This window comes from Mizuhopecten yessoensis, unplaced genomic scaffold (assembly GCF_002113885.1).
Source record: "Mizuhopecten yessoensis strain PY_sf001 unplaced genomic scaffold, ASM211388v2 scaffold11073, whole genome shotgun sequence".
Taxonomy (NCBI): Eukaryota; Metazoa; Mollusca; class Bivalvia; order Pectinida; family Pectinidae; genus Mizuhopecten; species Mizuhopecten yessoensis.
The window spans coordinates 376,884-393,174 of record NW_018408866.1 but is presented as its reverse complement, the minus strand read 5'-3'; the positions used below and the strand labels follow the sequence as shown (position 1 = coordinate 393,174).

General features: G+C 34.7%; 3 protein-coding genes across 10 annotated transcripts in view; 1 reads left to right on the top strand and 2 right to left on the bottom strand.

The window, feature by feature from the left end:
- The window catches only part of LOC110465372 (sperm-associated antigen 17-like), a 37,010-nt gene extending 34,245 nt beyond the window's left edge, over positions 1-2,765 (bottom strand). For all 6 annotated transcript variants that reach the window (XM_021521141.1, XM_021521136.1, XM_021521137.1 and 3 more), the window contains exons 1-4: positions 2,607-2,765; positions 1,244-1,384; positions 756-947; positions 317-494 (exon numbers count right to left, since the gene is read on the bottom strand). In XM_021521141.1, the coding sequence (XP_021376816.1) occupies positions 317-494; positions 756-947; positions 1,244-1,384; positions 2,607-2,696 (601 nt within the window). In that variant the 5' untranslated portion in view covers positions 2,697-2,765. The remainder of the gene's footprint in view (positions 1-316; positions 495-755; positions 948-1,243; positions 1,385-2,606) is intronic.
- A 111-nt stretch (positions 2,766-2,876) lies between these two features.
- Positions 2,877-4,236, top strand: LOC110465409 (enoyl-[acyl-carrier-protein] reductase, mitochondrial-like). The gene has a single exon (XM_021521199.1). The coding sequence runs from the start codon at positions 2,895-2,897 to the stop codon at positions 4,029-4,031; it is 1,137 nt and encodes a 378-aa protein (XP_021376874.1). The 5' UTR covers positions 2,877-2,894; the 3' UTR covers positions 4,032-4,236.
- Positions 4,237-7,437: 3,201 nt separating this feature from the next.
- Positions 7,438-16,291, bottom strand: part of LOC110465360 (protein OSCP1-like) — a 28,163-nt gene continuing 19,309 nt past the window's right edge. For 2 of the 3 annotated variants that reach the window (XM_021521122.1, XM_021521121.1), the window contains 5 exons: positions 15,643-15,771; positions 13,731-14,400; positions 12,658-12,785; positions 12,274-12,346; positions 7,438-11,885 (listed from right to left, as the gene is read on the bottom strand). In XM_021521122.1, coding sequence (XP_021376797.1) covers positions 11,784-11,885; positions 12,274-12,346; positions 12,658-12,785; positions 13,731-14,400; positions 15,643-15,771 — 1,102 coding nt within the window. In that variant the 3' untranslated portion in view covers positions 7,438-11,783. The remainder of the gene's footprint in view (positions 11,886-12,273; positions 12,347-12,657; positions 12,786-13,730; positions 14,401-15,642; positions 15,772-16,291) is intronic. The other variant, XM_021521123.1, reaches the window with a different exon arrangement.

The window sequence follows — 16,291 nt, the reverse complement described above, 5'->3', positions numbered from 1 at the left end:
AATGAACCTTTAAAATCAATTAAGTTTTTTCAATTGGTGTAAAAGCAGATCTTCTTTAGAATAATTTACACTAGCTGTGACTTTTAGACTGTATATTTTTTCATTAATGAAATTTAATTAATGATAAAGTCGACACCAGGGGGCAGTGACAAAATGAGTTCAGTATATGGCATAGCTACACATTACAAATATGATTCTAACAAACATCAATGTCTGTTTAAATACCAGTTAAGTCTTTGTAAATATCATTCTTTTGCAAAAATTTCAAATTCACTATAATGGGAATTTCCTAAAACAAATTGACTGATTTACTTACCAATATATTTTCCTTCATCATCTTCATCTCCTCTCTTCCTCAATTTACTACCCTCCTTGGCTGTGGGAGGTTCTGGTGTTTTCTTACCACCCCCTTTACCCTTTGGGGGTGACTTGCCCCTTTCTTTACCTCCTTTTCCACCTGATCCTTTCCTTGCCTTATCCTTATCAGCTAATGCCTATTTTAACAGATGATAATAAAATGTAAAACAGGTTTACAAGAACATGTATACAGATGTTTATCTATAAAAAATGTAAAATTTTACGTTAAAATAAATAAATCATTTGGATCCTACTGTTTAAAAGGTCAACAGGTGTTCCCAGTGATGCACATTTGTATACATGCATAAAAAGAAACATTTTATTAAAAATTGATATAAGAGAATAATCTTATAAATGAACATAAGTTTTCTAAATGTTGGAAGTGCCACTAACTGTACCTTCTTTTCAGTTTCACGCCTCTTGATGTCTGCAGATTTGATTGCCAGTAATCTGTATTTTATAAGCCGAGCTAACAGAGGAAACGGGATGTCTTCATTATTGTCCAGGTGGATTTTACAAGGCTCTGTAACTTCATAGTGCAGTGGAACATCTTTGGGCTTCTTCCCTTTAGGATTACCAAGTTCTCTCACCTGAAATATATACCGGTGCCTTAGTAAACCCATAAATGACTATCAGTATGACAGATGAGATTACCAGTTTTCTATATCAGAATGACAATGAAACTGATTCTTAGAATATGCTGAATATAATTTGTTTTATTTTTAATCATTCAACTTAATTAAAATAGCATTCAGTAAAGATTAAATTAATATTATATTCCTTTGCAAGAAACTAATATAATTTTTTTTCTTCTCTGAAAACTGGTATCAATATGATTTATTGATAATGCATTTTAACAAACTATTTTTCTTTAAGTGAAATCTACCTCTTCCTCAAGCTTCTGTCTTGATATAATACTGAATAACCTCCGAGGTCCACTAGCAATGGTTGATCCTAAAATGTCTATCCATGTGTAGTCATCAACTTTATTTCCAACCACAAAAGTGATGTTTGCCTTCCAACTTTCCTGTCAAGAGAATAAAAAGAAAAAAATCAATGATCTCTGAACTTCTGATACATTTTGATAGAGAAGAAATGCAATAACCCCTGCAAATAAATTTAAAACATATTGTTGAGTTAATATCGTTCATTACAGAATGATTGCAGGACAATTTTCCCTTTTTTCTTTGATTAATTTCCCTTTTAAGCAAGAAATATTACTTTTTTAGTCTAAAATGGATTTTGTTTAATAATTTTGTTTTTCTTTATTCACACATTTTACAAGGAGCTTCGGGATATTAATATGGTAGGTTGAGAACTTTTGTTAATTTAAGATTAAAAAGTGCTGAAATGCCACCTCGGATCATCTACAGTTTCAAAAAGATTTCTGAGGCTCTCCCCAGTACCCCCCTTATGACGGGGGCTTTACACTCCCCTATTCTACTCTCTCCCTTGGTTTCACCAAGGTGGCTTGTGGGCACCTGCTGCAGCTGGGGTATTTTCCCTAAAACTGGAAAAAGGGTAGCAGAACTTTTTCCTAGATTAAGCCCTGGATTGTGTTTTTTGAAAACAATGAAATCATCAGTTCAATTATTTTATCAATCTATATTTAATGGGGCATCTCACAATTTACATGGACTTTTTAAAATTCCTTAATGAAGAATCAATACAATGAAAATATATAAATGCCATTTATACACAATTCCTTTAAATTCAGAATGCTCTCTACAGCGCCATCATATTTGCAATGGAAGTTCTGTTATTTGCCAACCATTACTAGTTCGATCACAGATCCTAGCCTGTTTGTCAATACTATTGTAGGTGTATAGACAGACAAGGCTCAAACTGCCCTGCAGAAGGATGATTTTTTTATGTTTCTAAAATGACTATGATGTTGAGTGTCTTCCAGTAAGTTTCACCGAATAGTTAACATTTTACCTATCAGCAATAAAAATATTCGTATCACAACACTTCTCGGATTGATTCACAAAAAAAAAACCTCACTTTTACTGTATCGTTTTATTAATGCAATTAAAATTGTTATATATACTGTATATAATTTCCTACATAAACATTGCCTGAATAAATGATACTTATATCGATATGAATGTAATTGGATCAGTGACATGCCTTTTATGTGAAGATAACAACACAATGACACAAACAATACGTGCAGTACTTCTGTAGAACCACATGCATTTTATCAGCTAGAGTAATTTCAATAATAATAGATAAAGAAAACTGCAAACCTCGTCAAATTGTGCAGATAGAAGGGCTTGTTCCCATTTTGCTCCCCCTTGTCCGGAACCGCTTTTTACCCTCTTCCCAGCTTTAGACATCCTGCGAGTCCTTTATAAATATGAACTACAACATCTAACCATCACATAGCGGCCATATTTGTTTGAGGGTTGCTATGATTCTTACGCAGGCGCAGATGGTTAAATTGCACTTTTCCGGTTTAAATGTTCGGGACCTTTTTGGTGCTATCACTCATATAATATGTACGCTTCCGATGCAGTTCGAACTATAGAACAAAGATGGCTGCATTGGTCAAAAAAATCTTCCGGCTGCGAAGGTCCGGTGTTTACTTTCACCGCATGATTGCATTCAGAAAAGAAATATGTCAAGCAAGATGTTTCAGTTATGCGAAAGAGTCTATTGCAATAACTTACTCCGACTTCGGAGACCCTAGGAAAGTCCTAAGAAAGGAAATCATTCCAATGCCGACAAAGCTGGAAAGCTCTCAAATTCTTGTGAAGATGCTGATGGCTCCCATAAATCCGTCAGATATCAACATGATAGAAGGTACATACCATATTAGACCAACATTACCTTCTCTCGTAGGCAACGAAGGGGTAGGAGAGGTTGTCGATGTAGGGGATGGTGTCAAAAACTTGCAGAAGGGAGATTGGGTGTTGCCGGCTCATTCTGCCTGGGGTACATGGAGAACACATGCATTATGTGAGGAGTCTAGTGTAGAAAAGGTCGACAACGACATTCCTGTTCTCGGTGCTGCAACGCTGGCTGTCAACCCGTGTACCGCCTACCGAATGCTGAAAGATTTTTTTCCTGTAAAGCAGGGAGACATTGTAATTCAGAATGGTGCCAACAGTTCTGTTGGACAATGTGTCATTCAACTGGCGAAAGAATGGGGAATTCACACTGTAAACATTGTAAGAGACAGACCTGATTGTAATCAATTGACAAACAACCTAAAAGATCTAGGAGCTACACATGTTGTGACAGAAGAATTTGCTTCATCGCGAGGAATGAGGGACTTTGTGGCAAGCTTACCTAAAGCACCAGTATTGGCTTTGAATTGTGTTGGAGGACGAAGTGCAACTGAACTAACACGTTTTTTAGGTCAAAATGGTGTTATGGTAACATACGGGGGAATGTCAAAGAAGCCGGTTGTTGTTCCAACAGGTGCATTTATCTTTAAAGAAATTCGTTTAGCAGGATATTGGAACACGCAGTGGAATACAATAAACAGTAAATCTCCAGAAAAGTTAAAAATGTATAAGGATCTATGTGACTTGATTCGAGCTGGTAAATTTCTGCCTCCAGAAAGTGATCTTACTTCCATTGACAAGTTTGAGGATGCAGTTGCCCAAGCAATGGAGGGATTTCGTAAAAAGAAGATAGTTCTTGTGATGGATGAAAAATATTTTTAAACTCTGGCAGTGCAGTTTTTCTTTTTCAAGTGCACATTGTTGTTTGTTATAGTTAATTTACCCTGAATGATTGTATGCAGTCAACAAATAGAAAACAGCAGATTTTAGTAATGATTATACGATGCACAAATCTAATTTTCGACACATTTGTAAATATGCATCATGGATCTTAATGATGACTGATAAAATATTGTATTTTGACAGCTATTAGTGTGGTTTTGGAGTTCTATTATTTAACTTAAGTTATGTACTGAACAGAGAAATCATGGTATGTTTTATTTTGTACAACGTAATACGAAATAGATGTATAAATATGATAGCTATTATCATGCTGTTCCTTCCTTGCTGCGGATACAAATGTAGGATGAAGGTATGCAAATATTGAATAAAAAAAATGTAGTGGATATCATTCTTTCCAGGTCAGGGGGAAATACAAATGACAACACTGGTACAAGTACACATACAATGTACATGTACTGGTATATATTTATGCAACACATTAATTCTATACATCAATAGCACTAGCCAATCATCCGTTAACTTTTTCCTTTAAAACTAGTCTCAAAGGATTTTGACCAAATTTGATCTAGAGCACCATATTTGCCAAAGGGTTCTCAATTTTGTATAAATGGTGGGTGTAGCCCCCTTGGAGCAGAGGGCATGGTCCAATAGGGGAAAAAGAGCTGAATATTTAAAATCCTTCTCCTTTCAGAGGAATTGAGGGATTTTAACCAAATTTGGTCTAGAGCATCATTTGGCAAGTGGAACTCATCAGGTTTGTATATATAAACAGTATGTGTGGCTCCCCAGGGGACAGAGGGGTGTGGCCCAATAGGGGAAATTGAGGTAAATCAAAATCCTTCACCTTAAGCTTCCATATGAGGGATTTTATCTCTTACCTGGAGGTATGTACAATTGCTAGGCATGAAGGGAAGAAATCACTCTACCAGGATTGGCCCTGAGGTACAGAGCAACCCTTAACTACATACCTGGGTCATAATATAGAAACAGTTAAGAATCCAATGCCATAATTGTAAAAAAATAACCATTTACAAAATTGCTGAACATGAAGAATACACTTAACTTATGTTCTTGGTATCTTCCCCACCCAAACAGAATTTACATGTAGTCCTTCTTGCAACTTGTATTTCTTGTACTCCTTTTTAAAGCTTTGATAAACTGGTATGGTAATCAGCAGGTTTTGAATTGAAATTGAAATATCAGGTGACCTATTAACGCCCCTGTACCTCTTATATTTTTACCAGATTATTTTGCAAGGAACAATTGCAAACCCTATGGACCATTCAATTTTCTTGCATGGAAATTTGGAATTAGCTTGAAGTGTCTACTACATGTATGTTGAACTAAAGGCAAACTTTGCAGGGGTCAGTTAAGCCTCTGGCCTAGTGCATGCTCTTTTTCTGTTTTTAGGCTAGTTCAATTTACAAGGACAAGCTTTAAGGACCGTTGAATTTTCTTACATGAACATCTGAAAACATGTGATGAAACACCATCCTTAATACTTGGATGACTCTTTTAAAACCAAATGTTGTTTAGCCACGATATGTGATGAAACAACAGTGCACTAATAGATTGTGTTGAGTTCTAGAATCAATTAATTGAATGCTAGTTGTAATCTGAAATGTTAGTGATGTAGATTGGACAGTACATGTCCTGACCCTGATATCGATGTACTTTCAAATCCAGTCTGACATCGATAAATAAAACAGTAGTCAGTTGCAAGATATTCCCTGGAAACTATGCCTATTGTTCTATTTAAAACTTGAGGTCATATCGACACTGCAGTGAAGCAAAGTTTATTATGCGACACGTTGCTTTCCCATAAAGTACCCTCACACCAAGGCTGGAATCTGTACTACACGTTTTTTAGCACTCAAGGTAAAAGGAAGTATTGCACTGTATTTAAGAATTTAACATCAAAGTCTACAGTCAAACAGAGGTCAATTATATTGACATTAGGATGCGACACACCATTCATTAAACAGTGGTGGAGATATGCTCCCGAAACTTGTTTTACACCTTATTTTATTCAGTTGAGGCCAAAGTACAAATAAAGATTGCAATGATCTTTAGCATGTGATACACCGAGTCCTTCCCATGCATGATATACCTACATGTACATATGTATAACAAAGTTTAATGACTATTCTTGGCAGATATATATATGCTCTAGCCGACAACGTGAATATTACCTGGGTTTACATAATTGCACCCCAAAACCATTCAAAGCAGGGGTATAAAGATAATGTAAAGGATACGTGCAAATTTGACAGCCATTCATCCTAGCAAACTACATATTGTTTTGTGAAAGTAATTTGCCAAGTTTTTGACTCGCATGTTAGGGTCATTGAATTGAACACCTCTAGTCTGGTAGTCAGAGACCTTTACTCCAGAAATCTAGAGGGCAAAATTGCATGGTTCTCAAGATTATTATTTTTTTAAATATTTATTGCTCTTCAAAGTGTTTCCACTCCCGAAGTGCTTTGCTTCAAAACATATAAGAGCTTGAATAAGTAGTATGTGGCACATGTATGTATGTCCATGAAATTCACTGATAGAACTGATGGTCTGGACAAGGAAAAAAATACATGTACCTCTGTATATCCACGATACTCGAGGGGTTACGCTCACTTTCGCTCTCTGCACCCCTGGAATATGTTATAGCAAAATCCAAGGCATGGGGCTAGCTGTTTGATTGGTCTCAGGTAAAAACACTTTACCAATCCAGTGAATATACCTGTCCTTTGAAGATTAAAGAGGAGGGACACCCGACTTCAAAACCAGTCAATTTTACCATTACCCGACCGACAAATTCTTTTTATGTACATCAAAGGGTCAAACTAGTCTTTTGTCTCATCCACAAGGTGGTGCACACTGAGCCTTCAATTTAGCTATGTCATATTCCAAGGGTGCAGAAAGCGAAAGTGAGTGTAACCCCTGGAGTATCGAGGATGCCTCTGTATAACTATGTGTGTCATTGACCTTGGAAGAGTGATCTGTCAATGGTACCAGACACATTATCTAGTGATGATCTATGATGCAAAATTCTCCTTCAGTATATTTGTGAATTTTGTTTAAACACTGGACATTACTCATAATAAAGACACTAGTATAATAGTGTTACCAGCAACAAGTCCAGGAGTACTTTCAGCTCACTTCAATAAACACTTGGTGTAACAGGAACTTTTTATATTTACACGTCGGAGACAAAATGACACCATTGTCCAATAAGGAAATAATGGACAGAGCATTCTTAATTCAAACATTCATAGTAGTTTGGCACTTTACCTTCAGAGGTAATTTTTGTAGTCAGTCCATTTATGATTTTGTAGTCGGTCCACTGGAGTTTTACCATTGGTGTGAAAAAATGACAAAAATATATACATACATGTAGGAACCAATTTAATGACAATCTCAACATTCATGTCATACATCTCGAATAATAACATTAATCCCTTAACTAAAAGTCAAATGATTGCACAAAAGTATTATAAAATCTGTTGTTTTTGATGATGTGTTCACAGTCTAAACCCCCGACCTTAAAATGTGACTTTATCATTCAAGCCAGTATATCGTATATATGCAAAATGCATTTTGATATAATTGTTTTTACATGAAAAAATTGTTTAAGATACATGACAAAAAAGGGTTAAATGATAATTAAAACAACATTTGCAAATAAGGTTTTTAACTTTTTAGAATTATCCAATGTTCAAAAAATGTGACGCATACACACACAAAAAAAGGTCTTTCATATAATCGAGTTCAACACTACAAAATCTTAAGTAATATTTCATTTGAGAGAAATATTGTGGAATAAAGAATTTTTTGTCCAAGAACACCTCCTGTAAAATTTATATATATGCAATATCATAATTAATCTATAATGTCTGAAATATTTAAACAAGTTTCTGACACTATGAAGCATGCAACCAATACAAAAATATAATATCAAAATGAAAAGTCAAGCGCTTCAATTTCTGGACGGACTTATCACAAAAACACAGGCACATTACAAACATTTGATATTCAATGATACTTAAGTGAATTGTCACCTACAGTAACATAGGCCACTATCAGATCTCGTTATTTTGATACCTACATAACATTGAGCTATATTAATGATTCCTACACTCCTTCATCCTTTATTTCACTAACAGTTATAAAGACGTTAACAATATAAACAGGAAAGAGATCTCCAATGTTCATACTAACAGACACATCTAACACTTATAACAAAGATCATAGTATATACATACAGTGTAGCTCACACTACTATCACGTCACTACAGAAAGAAACGCAGAAAGAAAATGCAGAAGACTGATACTATATATATATAACCCTAACATTTCACTTAAGTTTTGAAAGAAATGAAACAAATTTATGATTCACTTAATTCACAACTTTTCAGACAAACCACAACAAATTTGAAAATGAATGCTTTTCTGCAATGTGAAAATTAATTCTTTTCCTGGTCCAATCGTCCTAGCATAAAGTATCAAACATTCTGCAACTAGTGGGAATGGTTTTAGAGTATGGCAGAATATTTAAAAGCAAAAGAATATAGTGAGTCGGCCGTATAATATGATCAGAGAAGCCAAGCTATATGAGTATGAGGTGAAGGAAGAGAAGGTGAAGGTTAGAGGTCACAGGTAAAATGTTTGAGGTACAGGTAAAGGCTGATACAAAATAAATATCAAGTCCAATACAAAAGGCTATTATAAATAAGCGTAAGGCACATAGTAAATTGCCATTATCAACATGGATAGGCCTAAGAAGATCTGTAAATGAAAAAGAAATTGTAAAAAAAAATGTTATCATTAACCAGGTATTACTGTTGTGTCATTTATGATATTAGCAGTATTTATCTGGTTTCAAGTAAGATAATGTTCCTAGTAATAGACACACTTGGTATGTGTATATTTTGAAATAAAAAAATGTAAGCTACCAACACGGTTGTGACAACAAAATATAGTGCAAGAATTATAATGTTGCAGCAATCTCAATTAATATCACCCAAGAACAAAGTGATATGACCATGAGGAGCAGGGACTATCCAATAAGTGTTGTTAGTTTTACACTAACTTTAATGGGTTGGTTGTTTTTTCACCCTATGCAATGAAATTCACAGGTTTTCCAAATCAAACTTTTAATCACATTTATGTGCTATATTAGCCATTAACCAGTCATAAAACAGTTGTTGTGTCAACCTTAGCCATTGCATTGCAAACACAATTTAAATAATATAATCTTGTGTGCAAAAAATCTATAAAAAATATTCATATTGTATATGCATGTTTTTCTTAATATTTGACCACAACACAAGGATTTGTCTTCACAAATATATCACAATGATGTAGAAATACAAAAAAACTATAATGCTTCCTCAATCCTCCAAATTGAAACATTACACTCACTTATATTCAGTTACTACAACTTAACATTTATGAAACTCATATTTCTATTTATACACATTTTTTCAATTTTCCCTTGAGAACATTACCCTCTAAAAGATCTTTTGTCAGTTACAAGATCTAAGTAAAAAGGAAATGCTTTTTTCGATCAGACAGCAAGTGCAGTACTTACCTGGTTCATGCTCCTTAGGCTAGATGTGATTCATATGATTACTATGGAACTTCAACATTTGAGATAAATTTCCAACAGCTGTGTCAGTAGTAATAACAAGACACTTATCATACACCACACAATACTTCATCATGCCATAAACTTGAAACTGATACTTGAAGATGCCTATCCAAGGGTTCAGTAATATGTATGCAAATCACAACCATTTCTTGAGTATAAGCTACATGTGTATCAGAGGATAGTGAGATGATCATGTAACACCAACGACCATTTCAATCAAATACATGACTTCAGGCCTGCATGCAGTATGAGTTTAGCAAAATTGCTGTCAACAATTCAACCATAACATACAAAAATATCAAATTTACTCAAATCACAGTTGGTTCTATCAATTGTTGATAAACTAATTTTGGCTTTCATAAATTCTCAACACAATTGGAAATGTTCCCCTGAGTTTTCATGTTATGCCTGTATGTGTTTCATTGTGTGGCGTACATTGCTACTGGTCAATTCAATTATAACCATTCAAAAATCTTATTTTCATGAGTTATATAATTCTGTACCATATATAGTTTAATTTTTAACATTCTGAAACGTTTATCAAGAATATTAATAGTGACATGTCTTAATACTAATCAGTACATGTATGTTTAAAATGTTTAGTCCTTAATAGACCGTAACATTTTTATCCATCTGTATCTTTTATGCTGTATATTGTTTATCTAAAATTGGTGAAAGTAAAAATCTCTTTAAATCAATTTATTCTGACATCAGTATTCATTTTGATTTATAACCAAATAATCTGAGACTGTTACATATTTTCTAACTCAAATATAAATATTGAGTCTAACAAACTATACAATGTGTAAGTATTTGATGAAAAAGAAGTTATCTAAGTTATCTTATAGGATTTAATTAACTTGTGTCTGATTCCTTTTAATTTAAACTAAACCTACACTTATTGCAAAGAAAAAAACAAACACTATTTCCGTTTACATTGTACATGATCCTAAATTACCTAATACAGGTATAATGTATACGAAACAAACTTTCTACAAGTCAAAAAAAAGTATAGCCTGTCAAAAGTTGAACTTACATGGAACTAAGTAAAATACCACACTAACATTACATAACATTAAGTAACCTGATCTGTCAGTTTTACTACATGTACTAGTGAAGTGATTCTTTGTCTACTGGTGCTGCAGTTCAGCTGTGTACACGTATCATTAAGGTTTTACTAAATTACTTCTAAGAGTGAAAAAGTCTGCATACCAATTATGCATTCAAAAATGGCATTTTGCAGGCATAAAATATACTCTGGGCACAACTTATGGAATCTGTCGACTGAGTCAGTCGTTACAATAAAACACTTGCGGTAATTTAATGTTTGGAGTCACATCCTACAAGCTTTTTATAGAGGCAGGATTTATCAAAAGATGTTACAGCTGAACTGAAACTTCACCATAAAACCTAAAAAAAAAAAAAAAAACTTTTTCCATATGGGCAACAACCAATAATATTCGGAATTAAACTACCAGGTACCTAACACTAACAAAAATAAGAGAAAGCTAGCCAAGCTAGTGGCAAAATATGTGTCTGTTGCTTGGTGTTTCAAAAATTAAGAATTCTCACAGTTCAAGTAAAAACTTACCCCTTTCGCTTGAAGTAAAACCTATTTTTACCCATCAGATATGAGAAGTACACTTACAATTACACATGGATCAACATTTCATTGAGAAGTGGTCTACCATGCATATACTGCCAGCGACTGTTGACTGACAAGATTATCCGTATGTGTTCTGTTTCTATTGTCCATTAATTAACACGTAACAACTCCAAATTCCAAAATATAGTACACTTGACAGAACAGTTTGAAAATCAATATAGTAGTAAAAGTTGTTTAAGAAATTACAGAAATGTAATGTTTTTAACACAAGGTAATAACATGGAGAATGTACATTTCATTTCAATCACAATACACCAGAAGGTTTTTCATCCGACCAATGAAAACCGTTGTCAAATAACAATATCACATTTTAGGCAAATGCTTATTTAAAATGGTGATATGTAGTCAAATAAGCTTGGGGTAAGACAGAACAGATGAAATGTTTGTGAGATCAAGGAGAGGCACCATTGTGAGAGAGTTACGCACTGTCCATTAGGTCCAGTAAATCATCGTCGTGAGATGCACTGTCCTGAACGTTCAGCTCCCCCATTATTTTATTCAACTCTGCACCTCTCTGTTTCTGTAACAAATACAAGTAAGAACAATTCATTCTCAAGTTTGTTTTATAACTTGATATACAGTAAAACATGTCAATAATACAGCACACTTGATTTAACATATTATAAGCGGTATTCATGAAAATTAAAACATGAATTAATCATAATATAAGTACATGTATAAGATTTGAAGTAAAAAATTCTTTACATTGACAATGAACTTAAAGCTTACAATAACTGATAACTGAAATATGACAACAACATGCATGGCAATTTTGATTTGGACAAGAATAATGATCAGTAATGCGTATACACAAACAACATATACATTGGTAATGTACGTAATGCATACAGAAACAGGATAGAGTACTTATACAAAGGGAGACAATCATTACCAAAACTTAAACTAACCTTAGAGGCATCAATTTTGACCACTTTGGACTCGGCCATTTCTATAGGTTTCATGGTAGCCTCTGCAGCATCACTACAATCAGACAAATGAAATGACTCATAAGTTCACAGACATGTACACAATGTGTTATAGTTTATTCTAAGTTCACAGACATGTACACAATGTGTTATAGTTAATTCTAACAGATCAAAAGCAAATATTGTCAGACTTATTTTCTTCATGCAAAATGAAATCACATTGTAATTTGTTTTTATATGGGAAACAAAACGTACAAGAAATAACTTTTAAAATGTAAAATGTTTTGAAGCTTGAAGTTGACATAATAGCATGTAATAGAGTGATAAGTTTTACAACAAAATGTGAAATAAAAGTAGTAAACCCACTCCTCCTCCTGGTCGTTATTGAAGAGGTTAAGTCGGATCTCCTGTTTGGAGGCAGATTTTCTCCCCCCGATGAGCGTGCTGAGGAGGTCTAGCTGGGCTTTGGCTAAAGGATCTGGGGTGTTGGACTCCTGTTAATAAAACATCTTAAAAATCAATATTTAGTTACTAATTAATAAACATATAACATAAAACTGTCGATGGAATTTCAGGGTTAGACACTAACTTTATTGCTTGGTAGTCCACAGGACTAGTTGAATAGATTATTTACAAGTCCTTTGTCAAGATTTCCTGATAAGGAAACATCGCAATCTACAGTACGAAACATCAAAAGTAATCGACTGTAGGGAACTTAGAATAACTACTGCCATAAAAATATGGTGAGGTTTTAGAAACATTTTGACAATTATCTTGCAATATAACTTATTTTAAGCAGTTTTCTAAATTTTAAAAAGGATTATTCTTATTTTATAATTCACAAGTGCAAAGGACCAGTTGGGTTGGATGTTTCACTTGTCCTTGCCGAAATCTACTATTCCTTGACTAGCGGACTGTAAGTGTCGCCCCCTGAACTTCATAATTACATTTACATTCAAATGAATAAGTTTAGAACATCACATATCAACACATATTCATTGAAAATCTTCAATTAATATAGCTTATTAAGCTTAGGAAACAGCAGTATTTATGCGCTATAATTATAATATTCTATTGTTTCCTTAAAGTATGACATCAGTCTGTGATAAAGTACACTTCATCAATGTCATAATGGAGGTCTACAAATGTAACTTTTTCGTCAGTATTTCTTATAAATTATTAACCTAAGTCCTTCTAATTCTTGTATTCACATTCATTTAAAAACCCTCAGCATCAAAACAATTATGAAATTTGTATGATTTCTATTATGATTTTATATAGTTAGACCCCTGTTTTGTGCCATGACAACATGTCCCTGAACAGAAGACTTACAATGTCGGCACTACGTTGGCCTGTCGTCGCTGTACTCCAGAACTGATACTTACGATATCGGACTCTACGTTGGCCTGTCGTCGCTGTACTCCATAGCTGATACTTACGATATCGGACACTACGTTGGCCTGTCGTGGCTGTACTCCAGAGCTGATACTTACGATATCTGACACTACGTTGGCCTGTCGTCGCTGTACTCCATAGCTGATACTTACGATATCGGACACTACGTTGGCCTGTCGTGGCTGTACTCCAGAGCTGATACTTACGATATCTGACACTACGTTGGCCTGTCGTCGCTGTACTCCATAGCTGATACTTACGATATCGGACACTACGTTTGCCTGTCGTCGCTGTACTCCAGAGCTGATACTTACAATATCGGACTCTACGTTGGCCTGTCGTCGCTGTTCTCCAGAGCTGATACTTACGATATCGGACTCTACGCTGGCCTGTCGTCGCTGTACTCCAGAGCTGATTCTTACGATATCGGACACTACGTTGGCCTGTCGTGGCTGTACTCCAGAGCTGATACTTACGATATCTGACACTACGTTGGCCTGTCGTCGCTGTACTCCATAGCTGATACTTACGATATCGGACACTACGTTGGCCTGTCGTGGCTGTACTCCAGAGCTGATACTTACGATATCGGACCCTACGTTGGCCTGTCGTCGCTGTACTCCAGAGCTGATTCTTACGATATCGGACACTACGTTGGCCTGTCGTCGCTGTACTCCAGAGCTGATGGTTTCCACTGTTCTTACAACACTGTACCTAAAATGTCACAACCAAAACTAGGATCTTAAATCTTTGTTCAGTGTGGTAAACTAGCCTGTACTATCTTTTTGCTTACAGGGACAGGAAGCTCTTAATTAAGATGCAAACACTTAATAAATGTAAGTTATCATACTGTGATTAATGAGAAGATAAATCAGTTAATTTTCTTTCAAAGTGTAGATAAACTAATTAAATCACATGTACATACAAGGATAAAAAGATCACTGAATATTTACTGACTCCTTGTTGTCACTGCCTAGACTAGTGAACTGTTGTATTCTGTTCATCAAGTCCATTTCATACGTTGTCTCAGAAAAGTGTCAAAAAGTATGGTGTTTTGTGCACTGTATAAGTGTAAATTTTCATGCTATGGAATTTTTGCTAATAAACCAAATTTTCATGCTATGGATTTTTTTTCTAATAAACCAGTGTAATAATAATGACATCCATGAAATATAAATAGAGTGTATCACATGTAGGTAAATGGGATATGAGTATACTGAAGGATGAAGTGTTTGGGTAAGAACCACAGCTTTGCCGAGGTTCCAACACCAATTTCTGCACTCGAGGGTGAATATCTATGTCTCGTTTACCTATACATGATGATTGACTCTTTTTCTCCGATCTCAAATATTGGTGTAAACCACAACATCGACACTAAATACAGGAAAATGTCTTGATGACACATTCACAAACTAAGGCAATACATGTATTTGGAAAGAGAAGAAAAAATGATTTACCAATAATATATCTCAAATCTTAAATGATACACACTAGACGTTTAGTGTAAGCTGGTACAATACTATTTCTGTTCATAAGGTGGTCTCACTTGCCAACAGCAAAATCATCAGTGTTATTCAAACAATGATTTCATGGACTTTCGATTGTGACTTCTGAATGTGACATCACAGTAGTAAAGGCAACTCACAGGGTGCACCCATGTGGGATACACATGTATGGTGTACAGTATCACATGGGTGTCAAACTGTTCCCAGGTTGTGATATGTGTATCTTACATATGTAAAGGTGGTTCAAAGTTGCAGCAACATATATTGTCAACATGATGATTCATGCATTTTTAACAGTATAACAAGATAATTATCATAAATATCAACTTCTGCAGAAATTTATATCTGAAATTAATGTGGATCACACAGTTTTGTTGACATCATACATCCATATTTTTTTTTACAGATTTGTTCTTAATTTTGTAGGCAGTTGCTAGTTTTATTAACTTACATATTTGTTCCTAATTTTGTGACCCGACTGCCCTTGATATCAAAGGAGCCTTCCTGTAGAGCAGGGACAAAGTTTCCATTCGCTGGGAACTGGCTGGTGTTTCTAACATTACCACTAGCATCATAAAGCCTGAAAAAAGAAACAACTAAACTGTTAGTAATGTCATGACTCCCTTGAACATGTTTTTTTATAACCATAGTGAAACACAATGGCTTAAAAAGCAGCATCAATCTTGAAAAGAAACATTTTGTTATATCTGAGCTTATCAGAACCCATGAGGGCCATTTTTGATGTGCAGATACGACTTAAGTCAGTATCTTTTGCCACCAAGTATGAACAAAATCATACTGTCCGATAGAATGAAAGTTATAGCCATATACATTGTATATGTCTCAGCCAATCAGAAGAAACGGTTGGTGGCCATCTTGGATTTAGGGATCAAGGTAAAATGACATTACAGTGTATTATAAGATATTCACCAAGTATTATTTAAAATCAACAAAAACACTGTCAAGTCCGCATGAGTCATACAAAGTAGTTCTAACAGTATATCAACTGTATTCTATTTCAGTTAAAATGACTTGAACCCTTGACCAGTGGCCATCTTGGATTTCAGAACCCCACTCTGACATTGGTGTAATTCATGAAT